The sequence below is a fragment of the Babylonia areolata genome, chromosome 1 (assembly GCF_041734735.1).
Source record: "Babylonia areolata isolate BAREFJ2019XMU chromosome 1, ASM4173473v1, whole genome shotgun sequence".
Classification (NCBI taxonomy): Eukaryota; Metazoa; Mollusca; class Gastropoda; order Neogastropoda; family Buccinidae; genus Babylonia; species Babylonia areolata.
In genome coordinates, this window is record NC_134876.1 from 5480631 (window position 1) to 5498130 (window position 17500).

At 44.8% G+C, this 17500-nt stretch overlaps 1 protein-coding gene across 4 annotated transcripts in view; it reads left to right on the forward strand.

The window, feature by feature from the left end:
* The window catches only part of LOC143299737 (uncharacterized), a 42460-nt gene that overhangs the window by 10423 nt on the left and 14537 nt on the right, over nt 1-17500 (forward strand). For 3 of the 4 annotated variants that reach the window (XM_076613243.1, XM_076613332.1, XM_076613159.1), the window contains 3 exons: nt 11222-11346; nt 12559-12695; nt 16654-16840. In XM_076613243.1, coding sequence (XP_076469358.1) covers nt 11292-11346; nt 12559-12695; nt 16654-16840 — 379 coding nt within the window. In that variant the 5' untranslated portion in view covers nt 11222-11291. Of the gene's footprint in view, nt 1-1646; nt 1669-11221; nt 11347-12558; nt 12696-16653; nt 16841-17500 lie in introns of those variants that run through there. The other variant, XM_076613407.1, reaches the window with a different exon arrangement.

Below are 17500 nucleotides of genomic sequence, written 5' to 3' on the forward strand. Positions count from 1 at the left end.
TTTGTGGTTCAATAAAACTGTGGGCTGGATATTGAATGTTATGTGGAAATATATTGTCCTGGGTGACTGGTCGTTGAAGGTGGACTTTTGTAATACTCCGGCAGGATGTATACCAGGCACAGAAAGTTAAGCGTCGCCTGGATATGGCTGTGGAATTTTGAAAATTGTTTTGTTTTGTTTTGTTTTTTGTTGTTGTTTGTTTGTTTTTAAATTATGCAGAGCATTGATTGAATATCTTTGAAGGATGTACATTCTGGTAGAAAAAAAGAAGATATACCTATACCTACAGGGTAGCAAATGAAGACAGGCTTCTTCAATACTGTGGTTGGATGTCTACTGTCAAATGCTCTACACACAGATAGATAGATAGATAGATAGACAGACAGATATCTATAGATAGATAGCTATCTATAGATAGATAGATATCCAGGGTAGCAATTGAAAGCAAGCTACTTCGATATTTCGGTGGGATGTGCCCCACAGACCCCCTCCCGGCACCCCCTCCTTAAAGCTTCTCTGTTATTCTTCACTCAGTTTGCAAAACCAAATTCATTTTTCATGTAATATCCCTATTTCTTCTGTACGCAAGCATTAATATTCGCTTCTTACAATTAAAAAGTATGTCCCCCCCCCCAAAAAAAAAAAACAACAAAAAAACAACAACAAAAAAACATTGTCCATTCTTTGCGATACCAACACCATATACTTACAATGACTGGCAAGCTTTGTTCATTTCTTTAACAACATACCCCTCACATCATGGTGGCCCATAGCTTTTTGTGTGTAGTATATAATCATTATGTAAAATTGTCCAAGGAACAACTGGAAACAGGCTCCTTAAATATTTGGTAGGAAGTATACTGTGTAAAATAAATTGCCCGGGGTAGTTATTGAAGGGCCGGCCCTAGTGAATGCATTGGTTAAAAAGTATATTGGGTTAATAACTGACCAGGGTAACAATAGAAGGCAGGTGACTGAATACTTTGGTAGGATTCATAATTATTGTTTGAAAAAAAATTGTTAAAGGATGGCAACTGAAGACAGACTCCTTTAATAATTTGGTGGGTATATTTTGTGGGAAAAAATATATATCCAGGGCAACATTTGAAAGCAGGATTGTTCGATACTTTGGTGGGATGTGTTTTGTGTTTTTAAAAAAGCGTATCCATGGTAACAACTGAAGAAAGACTTCTTTTATACTTTGTGGTACAAATATTGTGCACAAAACCACAAAACAAAATACAAAAACGTTCCAGCGTAGTGATTGAAAGCAGGGCCACTTTTCCACAGTTTATTGTTGTTTGTTGACCATGGATACCAGCTCTGGTGTATGAAATCATATTTCCTGCTTCAGAAGAACGGAAAAAGAGCACGTCGGACTTTTTTTTCCTGGCGATCCAGACAGCGGAAGGCGGAAGGACAAATGTCGATCGGTGAAAGGGGAGGTGAAGCAACGAGCAATTATTCCGCGCGTGAGGCTCGTATTGTTTTCAAGCACTGTGCGCATGGTCATTAATTTCTTTCCAACAAGCTGACCGAGGGAATGTCTCCCAGACTGTTTGAGCGAGTTGGGCAAGCAGTTGAGAGTCGGGTTTGATGCCATGAAATTGCTGTGCTTTTTATAGACAAGATCGTGTTTTGAACAGGAGCGAAGAGGTCGGAAAAGAGGTCGGTCTTTTTCTGTTGTTGGTTTTTCTGTATTCGTTGGTAGTGGTGGTGGTGGTGGTGGTGGTGGTTTTCGAAATCCAGTTTCTGTAGACACTCATCAATGACTGAATTGTTACGAGTTGTTTGTTTTCCATTGTTAACATATGTCTGTTGTTTGCTGTGTTTGTTTGCTTGTTTTATCAAGGTGTTAGTACTTGTCTCCAAAAGCTGGAATTTGTCCCAGTTCTGTTAAACTGTTGTGCACTGCTGTTCGATACAAAACGATGTGTACTACACTTTCCAAGACTGGCCTAAAATCCTTGTTAAGGCGTCGTTTGATTTTTCTGTATCCAGCTGTATTAATTTTCATTGGTTGATTTTGTGTTGTTGACCACGTCGACGGGAATGGAGCATTCGAGGAGCTAGCTATCTCTTCTATCTATCTCTTTCCGTTTCTCTTCTTCCATGTCCTTGTTACCTTTATTCTTCTGCTCCTCTTTCTCATTCTGTTCCCAGTCAAGCTCTCTCCCAAATCTTTGTTGTTGTTTTTCTTTCCCCTACCCCACCTCCTCTTCCTCTTTCTTCTTCTTCTTCTTCTTCTGCTGCTGCTGCTGCTCTTTCTGCTTCTTCTTCTTCTTCTTCTGTTTCTTCTTTTTCTTCTCCTTCTCCTCCTCCTCCTCCTTCTTCTTCTGCTTCTTCTTCTTCTGCTCTTTCTGTTTCTTCTTCTTCTTCTGTTTCTTCTTCTTCTCCTCCTTCTGCTTCTGCTTCTTCTTCTTCTTCTGCTTCTTCTTCTTCTTCTTCTTCTTCTGCTCTTTCTGCTTCTTCTTCTTCTTCTTCTTCTGTTTCTTCTTCTTCTTCTCCTTCTTCTTCTTCTTCTCCTTCTGCTTCTTCTCTTCCTCCCCCTTCTCATTCTGCTCCTCTTTTTTTTCCTCTTCTTTTTTTTTTTTTAACCCTCTAGATTTTTGTTGTTGGTTCTTTTTTTCACCTTGCTCTTCTTTCTCTGGCTATACCAACATTTCTTCCCCTTCGTTCCTCTGTTTGACTGGCGGAGTGAACGTCCACGCCTTGTTGTGAACACTGCTCACTCCGTCTTGAGGGGTGAAATTGTAGAGATTATTACCAATACACAAGTTATACACAGTTTAATGCTTTGTCCACACTTCTTCCCCTCCACTCCTCTGACTGCCAGAGAGAACGTCCACGTCTTGTTGTGAACACTAATCATTCCGTCTTGAGGGGGACAATGTGGATGTTGCCCAGTTTTATTCAGCTCCTTGTTTTATCAAGATTTCTTTGTTGTTGTTGTTGTTTAATTAAACAGGAACAACGCTTTATCGAACACTTTTGACGCTTCCAGTTTGCCGTAAGAGAAAAACAATGGACCACTGGCCGCTGAATAATGATGTATTGAACTCTGTTCTATTGGCGCACTCCGTTCCCCAAGCAGTCTGTCAAACAGACCAGGAATGCACGCGTGCTTCTGTCACCCCCGGTGTTGGAGGGGATTACTGGCTGTTGTCAATACTAATGGGTTCTGGTGCGGTGCTCCCTTTGTCAGTGAGTGGGTGGGTGTGTGGGGAGGTAGGTGGGGTAGGTGTTTGGGGAGAGGGTGGTGGTGGTGGTGGTGTGTGCTGTGTGTGTGGGTGTGGAGGGGGTGGAGAGGATTCAGATATTTGTGTGGGAGGGGGAGAGGGGATTGGGGTGTGTGTGTGTGTGTGTCTGTGTGTGTGTCCGTCTGGCTGGCTGGCTGTCTTGATCATTCTTCCAGAGAAGAAAACGTTTGAATATGATAAACAGAAAGTAGCAGAGACAGCAACAGCAGCAGTTGTAGCAGTCGTAGTAGTACTAGTAGTAATGCCATATGGTATTGATAAGGATCATCAAAACCATCACTATGATCTCATGATCGGGTCTCTATCTCGAGGTTTGTCCTATTTTTCACATTCTTTCTGGACATTCACACCATTTAAAAAAATAACAAAAAACATATAAAATAAAAGTGCGTGCAAATCTGAATGAATCAAATTCAGCAGTGACGTGAAATCAGATGAGAAAAGAAAAACAGGATGTAACCACCATGGCAAAAAATTGATTTTCTCCCCACCAGACCACCCGTCACCCTTAATCATGTGTCAGTGTTGACAATGCTTCCCACGTGGTGACAAGTCTGTGGCAGAACGTTCTGGCACAGCCCTGGACGAAGATGTAACTGGGTCAAGAGCGCTTGCTTAGGATTAACACATCAACCCTAGTAGTTGTGGTGGTAAAAGTAGATGTGGTAGTAGTAGGCGGTGGTGGTGGTACTGGTTGTAAAGATATGGTTATGATAATCAACACTATCACCATGATCTCACGATCAAATCTTAATTTCTCTGCTGAGATATTCTCATTCTGATTCTTCTTCCTTGGATTTAACGATTTTTACTCTTCTTTCTGGACATTCACACCTACCTCCCACTCAATCAAAGAAGAAGAAAAATGCTAGCACACGAAACAAATCAATCAAGACCAACAGTGATGTGAAACCAGATAAGAAACAGGATGCTACCCCCATGGCAAAAAATCGATCTTTCTTCCCAACGAGGCAACCAACCGGACCACCCGTCACCCGTAATCGGGTGTCAGTGTTGACGATGCTTCCCACGTGGTGACAAGTCTGTGGCAGAACGTTTGGAAACAACCCTGGACGAAGCTGTATCTGGGTCAAGAGTGCTTGCTTAGGATTAATTCGCCAACCTTGTAGTTGTAGCAGTAGTAGTAGTAGCGCATGCTTAGGATAAATTCGTCATCCGTGTTAGTAGTAGTAGAAGTAATGGTGGTGGTGGTACTGGTTATGAAGATATGGTTATGATAATCATCACCATCACCAGGACCTCACGATCAAGTCTTCTTCCTTGGATTGATCGATATTTTACTTCTCTTTCTGGACATACCTACCTCCCACTCATTCAAAAAGAAAGAAAGAAAAATGAAAGGGCCTGAAACAATAACCAAAGCCAGCAGTGACGTGAAATCAGATAAGAAAAGAAAAACAGGATGTCACCACCGTGACAAAAAATCGATTTTCTCCCCGGTGGGGTAACCAACCCGACCACCCATCACTTGTAATCATGTGTCAGTGTTGATGCTTCCCACGTGGTGACAAGTCTGTGGCAGAACGTTTGGAAAAAGCCCTGGATGAAGATGTATCTGGGTAAAGAGCACTTGCTTAGGATTAATACGTCAACCCTAGTAGTTGTGGTGGTAGAAGTAGTAGTATTTGGTGGTGGTGGTGGTATTGGTTGTAAAGATATGGTTATTATAATCAACACCATCACCATGATCTCACGATCAAATCTTAATTTCTCTGCTGAGATTATAAAGGTATTCTCATTCTGATTCTTCTTCCTTGCATTTAACGATTTTTACTCTTCTTTCTGGACATTCACACCTACCTCCCACTCAATCAAAGAAGAAGAAAAATGCTAGCACACGAAACAAATCAATCAAGACCAACAGTGATGTGAAACCAGATAAGAAACAGGATGCTACCCCCATGGCAAAAAATCGATCTTTCTTCCCAACGAGGCAACCAACCGGACCACCCGTCACCCGTAATCGGGTGTCAGTGTTGACGATGCTTCCCACGTGGTGACAAGTCTGTGGCAGAACGTTTGGAAACAACCCTGGACGAAGCTGTATCTGGGTCAAGAGTGCTTGCTTAGGATTAATTCGCCAACCTTGTAGTTGTAGCAGTAATAGTAGTAGCGCATGCTTAGGATAAATTCGTCATCCGTGTTAGTAGTAGTAGAAGTAATGGTGGTGGTGGTACTGGTTATGAAGATATGGTTATGATAATCATCACCATCACCAGGACCTCACGATCAAGTCTTCTTCCTTGGATTGATCGATATTTTACTTCTCTTTCTGGACATACCTACCTCCCACTCATTCAAAAAGAAAGAAAGAAAAATGAAAGGGCCTGAAACAATAACCAAAGCCAGCAGTGACGTGAAATCAGATAAGAAAAGAAAAACAGGATGTCACCACCGTGACAAAAAATCGATTTTCTCCCCGGTGGGGTAACCAACCCGACCACCCATCACTTGTAATCATGTGTCAGTGTTGATGCTTCCCACGTGGTGACAAGTGTGTGGCAGAACGTTTGGAAACAGCCCTGGATGAAGATGTATCTGGGTCAAGAGCACTTGCTTAGGATTAATACGTCAACCCTAGTAGTTGTGGTGGTAGAAGTAGTAGTATTTGGTGGTGGTGGTGGTATTGGTTGTAAAGATATGGTTATTATAATCAACACCATCACCATGATCTCACGATCAAATCTTAATTTCTCTGCTGAGATAATAAAGGTATTCTCATTCTGATTCTTCTTCCTTGGATTTAACGATTTTTACTCTTCTTTCTGGACATTCACACCTACCTCCCACTCAATCAAAGAAGAAGAAAAATGCTAGCACACGAAACAAATCAATCAAGACCAACAGTGACGTGAAACCAGATAAGAAACAGGATATCACCACCATGGCAAAACATCGATTTTTCCCCCGCTGAGGGAACCTACCCGACCACCCATCACCAGTAATCAGGTGTCAGTGTTGACGATGCTTCTGACGTGGTGACAAGCCTGTAGCAGAAAATTTGGGTACAGCCTTAGACGAAAATGTATCTGGGTCAAGAGCGAATGATTAGGATGAATACGTCATCCTCAGTAGAAGCAGTTGTAGTTTGTAGTAGTAGTGGTGGTGGTGGCGGTTGTTGTTGTTGGTGGTGGTGGTGGTAGTAGTAGCAGTAGTAGTAGTAGTGATGATATGGTTATGATAACGATCACCATCACCATAGTAATGTATTGTAATTCTCCGTTCGTCCCAACAGAATATTCTGTGTGAAATTCGGCCTGCTCTCACCAGGGATCGAGAGCGTGTCACTACTGTGAGACCGCCACCCATTTTGTTTATGTTTTTGCCTGCAATTTCATTTGTTTTCCTATGGAAGTGGATTTATCACATGATCCAATATTCCTCCTTGAATATGGCTTTCTCTTCCATTTTCTTTCCGGAAAGTCGCACCAACCATTCACTCATTTTAAAAAAATAACAATAAAAAAGCAAGCGCACCTGACTGTTTCACAAAACCAGCAGTGACATGAAGAAGAAGAAAAACAGGATGTCGCTGCCATGGCAAACACTCGATTATTTTCCTGCGGCCGAGCCAGCCAGGCTGACCACCACCCGTTACCATGAGCAGGGGTCAAGTCCAATTTTAGCATCCTATATTATTGCACCAGTTTTACCGGCGATTTTGAGCATGAAACGATATTACCATTAGCAGATGTCGTAACCCATTTTCGGTGAATTTCTACTCATAATTTGTACGTTATTTTTCTCAGTTTTGATACAGATTCAGTCACTTAATTAACGTGCCACCATCTTGTTTTTTCTATGTTTCGTTCCACAAACCATGGGTGCAATAATTCAGGGTGCTAGAACTGGACTTTACCATGAGCAGGTGTCAGTGTTGACTTATGCTTCCCAAGCATGTGGCCAGAATCCTTTTTCTTCTTTGTAAGTGTGTGCGTGTGTGTGTGTGTGTTTCTTTTTGGGTGGAGAGCGCGTGCTCAGGATGACTACGTCATCCCTTTCTGGGTCTCAGTCCTCTGGTAGAGTCGAGTTTAACTCTCTCCATACGAACGGCGAAAGAGACGACGTCAACAGCGTTTCACCCCAATTACCACCATCAAAATATTGCAAGCGGAAGGCTCTTATATTGAAGACGTGAATGTTGACAAAGAATACCACAATTCTGACGACGGAAGCTAAAGGTTGGGTCATTCAGACACCCACTGGACATCCGAGGGGTCTGTGTAGAGGAGAAGAGAGGACTGGCCGTACAGAGTGAGTTAACGACCTATCGGCAATAAGCCCTTAAGGTCAAGTTGTTCTGGACAACTGTCCGGCACAAGTCGTTCTCAGTCCTCGCTCGACAACGAAAAATCTAGGTCAAGAGCGCGTGCTGTGGGTGGCTACGTCACAGGCCTATTTATTTTGCTGATGCCGTCTGGTGATAACGAAAATGGCTTCGATGACTGCAAGGTTGTCTGTCCCCCCGGCAGATTTGGTGCCAAGGATGCGTGGTTGACTGGAGAAGCGTTGCATGGATACTGTGATAGTGGGGAAAGTGTTTGTAGCAGCAGCAGCAGCAGCAGAGGCAGTATAGTAGTCATGGCAACAGTTGTGGCACGGAGGGTGTAAAGTAACATAAATGGTATCATACGCAATAAAAATGATTGACTTTGCTCAGTGTATAAATATTTCAAGAACTTAACCCTAACATCATGGTGGCCTGTATCGTCTTTTTATACCTAGTAAGTATAAGGTAAACAGAGAGAGAGAGAGAGAACTGTTTACATACGTCAATACATAAAGACAAGCTAAGCCTCACACACACACACACTCCACGCTGTAGCATGGACAGGTGGACAGAAGAGAAGAAAAAAATCCACTTGTGCATGGCAGCAAATCCGCACGCAATCGTAATAAACCACGGGCTCTTTTGTCTGTTTGTTCCCATAGCAACTAAGCCGAACAACAAAACAAGCCGACCTCCCTTATGAACTGATGATGATGGTGATCACTATCGCTTTGCACAAAATCTCCTCCAGCGGCCATCAGTGGCGTGTGCTTTGTGTGTGTGTGGGGGGGGGGGGGGGGGGGGGGGGGGCGGGGGGGGAGAGGAGGGGGGAGTGGCTGTGGGTCTATAGCCTCGGCATTTGTTCGGGAGAGAGGGGAAAAATAGTGGGAGCAGGAGAGAGAGAGAAAGAAACAAGACGCAAAGGGGGTTGGGGTGGTGGAGATGGGTTAGAGAAAGAAGGCAGAGTGAATGTTGTGAGGAGAGAGAGGGGGAGAGAGAGAGATTGGGAGGTGGGAGAGAGGGAGAGAGAGATCGGGAGGTGGGAGAGAGGGAGAGAGAGATCGGGAGGTTGGAGAGAGAGGGGGGAGAGAGAGAGATTGGGAGGTGGGAGAGAGGGAGAGAGAGATCGGGAGGTGGGAGAGAGGGAGAGAGAGATCGGGAGGTTGGAGAGAGAGGGGAGAGAGAGAGAGATCGGGAGGTGGGAGAGAGGGAGAGAGAGATCGGGAGGTTGGAGAGAGAGGGGAGAGAGAGAGAGATTGGGAGGTGGGAGAGAGGGAGAGAGAGATCGGGAGGTTGGAGAGAGAGGGGAGAGAGAGAGAGATTGGGAGGTGGGAGAGAGGGAGAGAGAGATTGGGAGGTGGGAGAGAGGGAGAGAGAGATCGGGAGGTTGGAGAGAGAGGGAGAGAGAGATCGGGAGGTTGGAGAGAGAGGGAGAGAGAGAGAGAGAAATTGGGAGGTGGGAGAGGAGAGGGGCAGGGGGTGCAGGAGAGAGAGAGGGAGAAGGGCTGGAGAAAGAACGTATAACGAATGTGGGGTGGAAAGAGAGAGAGAGGGGGAGACAGAGAGATGGAGAGTGGAAAGAGAGAGAGGGTGGAAGAATAGGGTAGAATGGATGTGGGGTGGAAAGAGAGAGGAGAGTGAGAGGGGGAGACAGAGAGATGGAGAGTGGAAAGAGAGAGAGGGTGGAAGAATAGGGTAGAATGGATGTGGGGTGGAAAGAGAGAGAGAGGAGAGTGAGAGGGGGAGACAGAGAGATGGAGAGTGGAAAGAGAGAGAGAGGGTGGAAGAATAGGGTAGAATGGATGTGGGGTGGAAAGAGAGAGAGGAGTGCAAGAGGGGGAGGGGATAGAGGGTGAACGCAAGCGCGAACGTGAATGCGAATATTGTATTCACGTTAAGCCATTGCCTCTCTCTGAAGGGTGTATTCACAGTCATACAGCGGGTATTAGTTGAATTACCAGCGTAGATTACAGACTCAGAGAGAGAGAGAAAGAGGATTCAGCTGATGTCCATCGCGTGTCGGCTTTGGTGTGTAATTCCCCACTGACGAGTTTATATTATGTATGTAGCATGTTGCAATGCAGGTTAATTCTCTCTGAGTCTGTCTGTGTGCACGTCTGCATAATGTCTGTCTCTGTCTGTCTGTCTGTCTGTCTGTCTGTCTCTCTCTCTCTCTCTCTCTCTCTCTCTCTCTCTCCCCTCTCTCTCTCTCTCGATCCCTCAGTAGACCTAGTCTGTCTCTCTTTTATTCATATTTGTCTCTGTCTCTCTCCTTTCCGTTTGTTTCTCTCTCTCTCTCTCTCTATATATATATATATATAGAGAGAGAGAGAGAGAGAGAGAGAGAGAGAGATTATGAGGATGAGAGCTGGTCTCCAGCAAGGAGGCAGCCTCCTGCACCGTCAGCCTCTCCGTGCACTGACGGTTCATCTGTTAACAGGGGGGACACGCTGTGTTCCTTTTGTTGCTTTCACACCGGTTTCAGAGACATGTACTGAGTGTGTTGAAAAAGTCTGCTCCAAAAACATGTGACCTGGACCCCCTTCCCACACCACTACTGTATGAGTGTTTGGATGTTGTTTTGCCTGCACTTACAAAAATTATAAATGATTCTTTAATTTCTGGTGTCTTCCCAGATGTATACAAAACTGCACTTGTTAAGCCACTGCTAAAGAAAGCCTCTCTGGATCACAATCTCAAAAGTTTTCGCCCTGTATCCAACCTTGCTTTTGTGTCCAAAATTATTGAAAAAATTGTTCTCTCCCAACTTTCAGACCATTTAGCATTAAACAACCTGTTCTCTTCTTTTCAGTCAGCATATAGGTCTGCCCATAGCATTGAAACTGCTTTGTTGAAAGTAGTTAATGAGCTGTTACTATTTGTTGATGACGGTAAACTATCTGTGTTAACTTTGCTCGATCTGTCGGCTGCGTTTGACACAATAGACCACAGCATACTCCTTTCCAGTCTTGAACATGTTTTTGGGATTCACTCAACAGTTCTGAGTTGGTTTTCTTCATACCTATCCAACCGCTTCCAGATTGTCTCTGTTAGTAACTTTAAGTCTGATCCAGCCCTGATCTCCTATGGTGTGCCACAAGGCTCTGTCCTGGGCCCCGTTCTGTTCGTTCTGTACACTGCTCCTCTTTCTGATGTCATTTCTGGCCATTCTGTTCTTCACCATTCTTTTGCTGATGATACTCAGTTACAAAAATCTGCAGAACAAAATCAAGTACATAGTCTGATTCTTTCAATGCAGGATTGTATTCTCGATGTTAAATCCTGGATGACATTCAACAAACTAAAGTTGAATGATGATAAAACTGAAGCTATGATTATTTCCTCTGCAAGAATGTCCACATCTACTTCTTTTCCTGACTTTGTTGTGGTTGGTGATTCCACAGTTCAGTTTTCTAAATCATCACTTCTTTTCCTGCCTCTACACACACACACACACACACACACACACACACACACACACACACACACACATCAGAAACACACACGCCCAACACAACACACACACACACACACACACACACACACACACACACACACACACACACATGTCACATGTGTAAGCTGGGCGCACGCGCCCCGTCAAATATTTGTATCTTTGACTTATTCACTGTACCATTCTTTTATCTTTTTTCTGCTCTGACTTTTGCAGATAGATATCGGAGTCTCAAGCGGCTGTTGATAACTGTCGAAGTCTGTGCCTGGAATCCCCGTGCAGCAGCATGGCTCGGAGGGTGCTGGAGCAGGAGCTGAAAACCAATATGGGAATCAAGGGAGGTAAGGTTTGATTTGATTTGATTTGATATGGATACTAATACAGCGTGGGGTGATGGCCTATAGGTAATGCGTCCGCCTAGGAAGCGAGAGAATCTGATCGCGCTGGTTCGAATCACAGCTCAGCCGCCGATATTTTCTCCCCCCTCCACTAGACCTTGAGTGGTTGTCTGGACGCTAGTCATTCGGATGAGACGATAAACCGAGGTCCCGTGTGCAACATACACTTAGCGCACGTAAAAGAACCCACGGCAACAAAATGGTTGTCCCTGGCAAAATTCTGTAGAAAAATCCACTTTGATAGGAAAAACAAATAAAACTGCACGCAGGATTTTTTTTTTAATGGGTGGGGCTCGCAATGTAGCGACGAGCTCTCCCTGGGGAGAGCAGCCCGAGTCTCACACAGAGAAATCTGTTGTGGCAAAAAAAAAAAGAGAGAGAAATACAAATATCCTCGGTCGGAGACCAAGCTTCATAGCGCTTTACAAACTCGGGGTCATCCTCACGCAATAGGCTGCCTGCCTACCAGGGTAGAGCCAACTGACGGTTGCTATCGGTCGCACGTCACTTGTTTCCTGTGTCAATCAATCAGATTTCAGACATGCACACATACACATTCAGACAGACATGTAACATCTGACGTATATGACTGTTTTGTTTATTTACCCCGCCATGTAGGTAGCCATACTCCGTTTTGTGCAAGCTGTGTATGTGTAGGTTTGATTGACCCCATTGGTTTCTTTGTAATGTGTGTGTGTGTGTGTGCGTGTGCGTGCGTGCATACGTGAGTGCGTGTGTTTATGTGTGTTCGTGTGTGTGCGTGCGTGCGTGCGTGCTTATTCCTTTATCATTTAGTATTGTGAGGAGTATACCCTGTTTAGAACGGAGTTTGGATTAACAATAAATAAAAAAAACTTAACCGAATTTAAAAAGCACACCAGTCCTTAATGTACTATCCTCGGAAATAGAATTTTGTCAACCTATCTACCTATCTATCTATAGATTTTTTGTCAACCTATCTACCTATCTATCTATCTATAAATATTTTTTGTCAGTCTATCTATCAATTTATAATTTTTTTGTCAGCCTGTCTATCTATCTATCTGCCTATCGATCTATCTATCTGTCTGTACATGTGTAACCCCCAGGGGTGTTATTTTTTGCCTGTATATCTATCTATCTATCTATCTTCCTGTCCATGTGTGTAACCCCCAGGGGCCATCGGCGAGACGCATGGGTTGGAGGAACTGAAGACGGTGAAGTTCGATTCCCACTTCGATGGGGTCTACTCCCTGCAGTACAACTTCGACGGTTCCCTTCTCGCTGCTGGCTTCAGCGGTGGGGGCGTCATCGTGAGTTGGTCATAGTAGTCGTTGGTGTTGTTGGTTGTGGTGGTGTTGGTTTGGTGGTGTTGGTTTTGTTGGTGGTGGTGGTGGTGGTGGTGTTGGTTTGGTGGTGTTGGTTTTGTTGTTGGTGGTGGTGGTGGTGGTGGTTTTATTGGTTTGGTGGTATTGGTGGTGGTGGTGGTGGTGGTTTTAATGAGGAAGGTGGCATAATGATTAAGACGTTGGACTGTTGATCATTACTGTAATGCGCATGAAATCGCTATTGAGCATGATTTATATATATATTTATGTGTGTGTGTGTCTGTGTCTGTGTCTGTGTGTGTGTGTGTGGTTCTCAATAGCGGTAATATAGTAGTAGTAGCAGTAGGCCTCATTCGGTCATGGCTGACCATGGATAGAGTATATCCGACCTAATGTCTAATTGGGCTGTCTGCTTGGACCAAGCAGCGTCGCCTGTGACTGTAGAGATTGATGCGAGAGAGTGAGTCTCTGTCGCAACGGTCACATGTGTAAGCTGATGCTGGTCTGTTGGCTGCCGTCCCCTTTCTGCGAGCTCGCTTTTCTGCTGCAGCAGCTGACAGTTTGTCCTCACCAATCCGTAGCTGATGGGAGGTAGATCCTCTGATGAGAACAAGAGAAAATTAAGACATTACTGAAATCAGTTACGCAAACAAATACTCGCATCAGCCGAGTGACGCGGCTGTGATGTGATATAAGCGACCGACGCCCAGACGAGCTGGACACGAACTGATGCCCAGATAGCTAACACGCACACTCAAACCATGATTCTGTGGTGGCGCCCATCATTGGGTAGAACCTTCATTATTCCGCACCGTCTCTGCTTTCCGTTCCTCCCACCAGCTGTACAACCACTGCAGTGGGGAAGGGTGTGGGGGTAGATCCTATCGCCCTGTGTATTTGTATTTCTTTTTATCACAACATATTTCTCTGTGTCAAATTCGGGCTGCTCTCCCCAGGGAGAGCGCGTCGCTACACTACAGCGCCACCCACTCTTTTGTATTTTTTACTGTGTGCAGTTTGATTTGTTTTTCCTATCGAAATGTATTTTTCGACAGAATTTTGCCAGGAACAACCCTTTTGTTGCCGTGGGTTCTTTTACGTGCGCTAAGTGCATGCTGCACATGGGACATAGGTTTATCATCTCATCCGAATAATTAGCGTCCAGACCACCACTCAAGGTGTAGTGGATGGGGGAAGAAAATATCGGCGGCTGATCCGTAATTCGAACCAACGCGCTCAGATTCTCTCGCTTCCTATGCGGACGCGTTACCTGTAGGCCATCACTCCACTACGTTGTCCCGCATCAATCCCTACGTTCTTTTCTGTAGTATCAGTGGTTTCCCTATTGCAATGGGAAGTCATTTACGGCTTATTCTTTTGTGAAGGACTACGACTCTCAAACTTGGAGGCAAAATTGCGCCCGGCTCCTAGAGCTGCATGCAACCTTGGGGGCTATTTGGCCTTTTGGGAACCAGCCCCAGCGCTGACTGTCCTAAAAACCCTCTTGGCCGAGAGAGTGGGGATGTAACTGGGGCAAGACATTCTCCACTGTGATCGAATTCTAGCCAAGATAGTCGGGACAGCAGTTACCTCCTCTGCTGTTCTGATGGTCATAGTCGAACACGACTGACTATCATACATACATGTGGAGTGATGGTCTAGAGGTAACCCGTCCGCATAGGAAGCAAGAGAATCTGAGCGCGCTGGTTCGAATCAGACTGTATTTTCTCCTCCACCGCTGGACCTTGAGTGGTAGTCTGGAGGCTAGTCATTCGGATGAGACGATAAACCGAGGTCCCGTGTGCAGCATGCACGTAGCGTGCGTAAAAGAACCCACAGCAACAAAAGGGTTGTCCTTTGCAAAATTCTGTAGAAAAATCCACTTCGATAGGAAAACAAATTAAAAACTCCATGCAGGAAAAAATACAACATCAAAAATGGGTGGCGCTGTCAGTGTAGCGACGCGCTCTCCCTAGGGAGAGCAGCCCTAATTTCACACACAGAAATCTCTTGTGACAACAAAAAAAAAAGAACAATACGATATAATACTTTCTGTTCCAAATGGAGAAAGTTATTAAAAGGTGTCAAACGTTTCAGACCATAGACCTGTCTTCAGGGACTGTGTGTGTTAGTTTTCCAACTCACACAGTCCCTGGACACATTTCCAACTCACACAGTCCCTGGACACATTTCCAACTCACTCAGTCCCTGAAGACACATTTCCAACTCACACAGTCCCTGGACACATTTCCAACTCACTCAGTCCCTGAAGACACATTTCCAACTCACTCAGTCCCTGAAGACACATTTCCAACCCACTCAGTCCCTGAAGACACATTTCCAACTCACTCAGTCCCTGAAGACACATTTCCAACTCACAGTCCCGGAAGACACATTTCCAACTCACTCAGTCCCTGAAGACACATTTCCAACTCACAGTCCCGGAAGACACATTTCCAGCTCACTCAGTCCCTGAAGACACATTTCCAACTCACAGTCCCGGAAGACACATTTCCAACTCACACAGTCCCGGAAGACACATTTCCAACTCACACAGTCCCTGAAGACACATTTCCAACTCACAGTCCCTGAAGACACATTTCCAACTCACACAGTCCCTGAAGACACATTTCCAACTCACACAGTCCCTGAAGACACATTTCCAACTCACAGTCCCTGAAGACAGATTTCCAACTCACACAGTCCCTGAAGACAGATTTCCAACTCACACAGTCCATGAAGACACATTTCCAACTCACAGTCCATGAAGACAGATTTCCAACTCACAGTCCCTGAAGACACATTTCCAACTCACACAGTCCCTGAAGACAGATTTCCAACTCACACAGTCCATGAAGACACATTTCCAACTCACACAGTCCATGAAGACACATTTCCAACTCACTGTCCATGAAGACAGATTTCCAACTCACAGTCCATGAAGACAGATTTCCAACTCACTGTCCATGAAGACAGATTTCCAACTCACTGTCCATGAAGACAGATTTCCAACTCACTGTCCATGAAGACAGATTTCCAACTCATCTCACAGTCCATGAAGACAGATTTCCAACTCACTGTCCATGAAGACAGATTTCCAACTCACTGTCCATGAAGACACATTTCCAACTCACTGTCCATGAAGACAGATTTCCAACTCATCTCACAGTCCATGAAGACACATTTCCAACTCACTGTCCATGAAGACACATTTCCAACTCACACAGTCCATGAAGACAGATTTCCAACTCACTGTCCATGAAGACAGATTTCATGAAGACAGATTTCCAACTCACTGTCCATGAAGACAGATTTCCAACTCACACAGTCCATGAAGACAGATTTCCAACTCATCTCACAGTCCATGAAGACAGATTTCCAACTCACTGTCCATGAAGACAGATTTCCAACTCACAGTCCATGAAGACAGATTTCCAACCCACAGTCCATGAAGACAGATTTCCAACTCACAGTCCATGAAGACAGATTTCCAACTCACAGTCCATGAAGACAGATTTCCAACTCACTGTCCATGAAGACAGATTTCCAACTCATCTCACAGTCCATGAAGACACATTTCCAACTCACAGTCCATGAAGACAGATTTCCAACTCACTGTCCATGAAGACAGATTTCCAACTCACAGTCCATGAAGACAGATTTCCAACTCACTGTCCATGAAGACAGATTTCCAACTCATCTCACAGTCCATGAAGACAGATTTCCAACTCATCTCACAGTCCATGAAGACAGATTTCCAACTCAACTCACAGTCCATGAAGACAGATTTCCAACTCACAGTCCCTGAAACGTTAGACACCATTTATCAAAAGTGAGTCTTATTTTACATTTTTATAAACCTTCTCCATCTGGGCGTTTTTATAGACTCAGCAGCCATTCTTCATTTTATCATTGTACTTTCTGATCCTCCCCCCACCTCCAGCTGTACAATCCTCGCAGTGGGGAGAAAGTCCGGGAGTTGAGGGACCATCGTCACGGGGGCTACCCGGTGATGTGTCTCCGCTTCCACCCCAAGGTGCCCAACTTGCTGTACGTCGCCACGGCCGAGGGCCACATCTACGTCATCAACACGGACAGCGGGGAGGGGGACAAGAAGGCCGTCATCGAAGGTCAGTTATTTTCTTTTGATTAAGCTCTTTTTTTTCTTTTTCTTTTTTTTTTTTTTTTTTTTTTTGCCTCCAGTCATTTCCAGCTGACACAGTCCTTGAAGACAGACCTGTTGTGTTAATTGCTGGACACTTTTCTTTTTTTCTTTTTTTTTTCTTTCCTTTTTCCCCCTTTTTTCTGTTTTTTTTCGGATTTTTTTTCGGTCTTATCAAAACTGACTCTTATTTTCATAACCCAGAGCTTTTATAAACATTGTCCATTTGGTGGTGTGTTTGGGTTTTTTTTTGTTTGTTTGTTTGCTTGCTTGCTTGTTTGTTTTATAGACTCAGCAGTCATTCTTCATTTTATCGTCAATTATTTGGTGGTGGTTTTGATTTGTTGGGATGGGTGTTGGAGGTGGGGGTGTAAAAGGGGGAGGAAGTGGTGGGGGCGGTGTTTGGGGTTAGAGGGGGTGGGGGAATGGGAGGGGGTGGGGGGATTGTTGGGGTGGGTGTGGGAGGAGGTGGAGTGGGGGGTGGAGGTGGGAGGTGGGGGTGTGAGGGGTGCATGGGTGTCGTGACTGGTTGGGTGGGTTTGGGTCATGTGTGAGTGGAGGAGGTGGCAGGAGGGACGTGTGTGTGTGTGTGTGTGTGTTTTCTGTCCGCCTCTTTCATGTCTGTGGA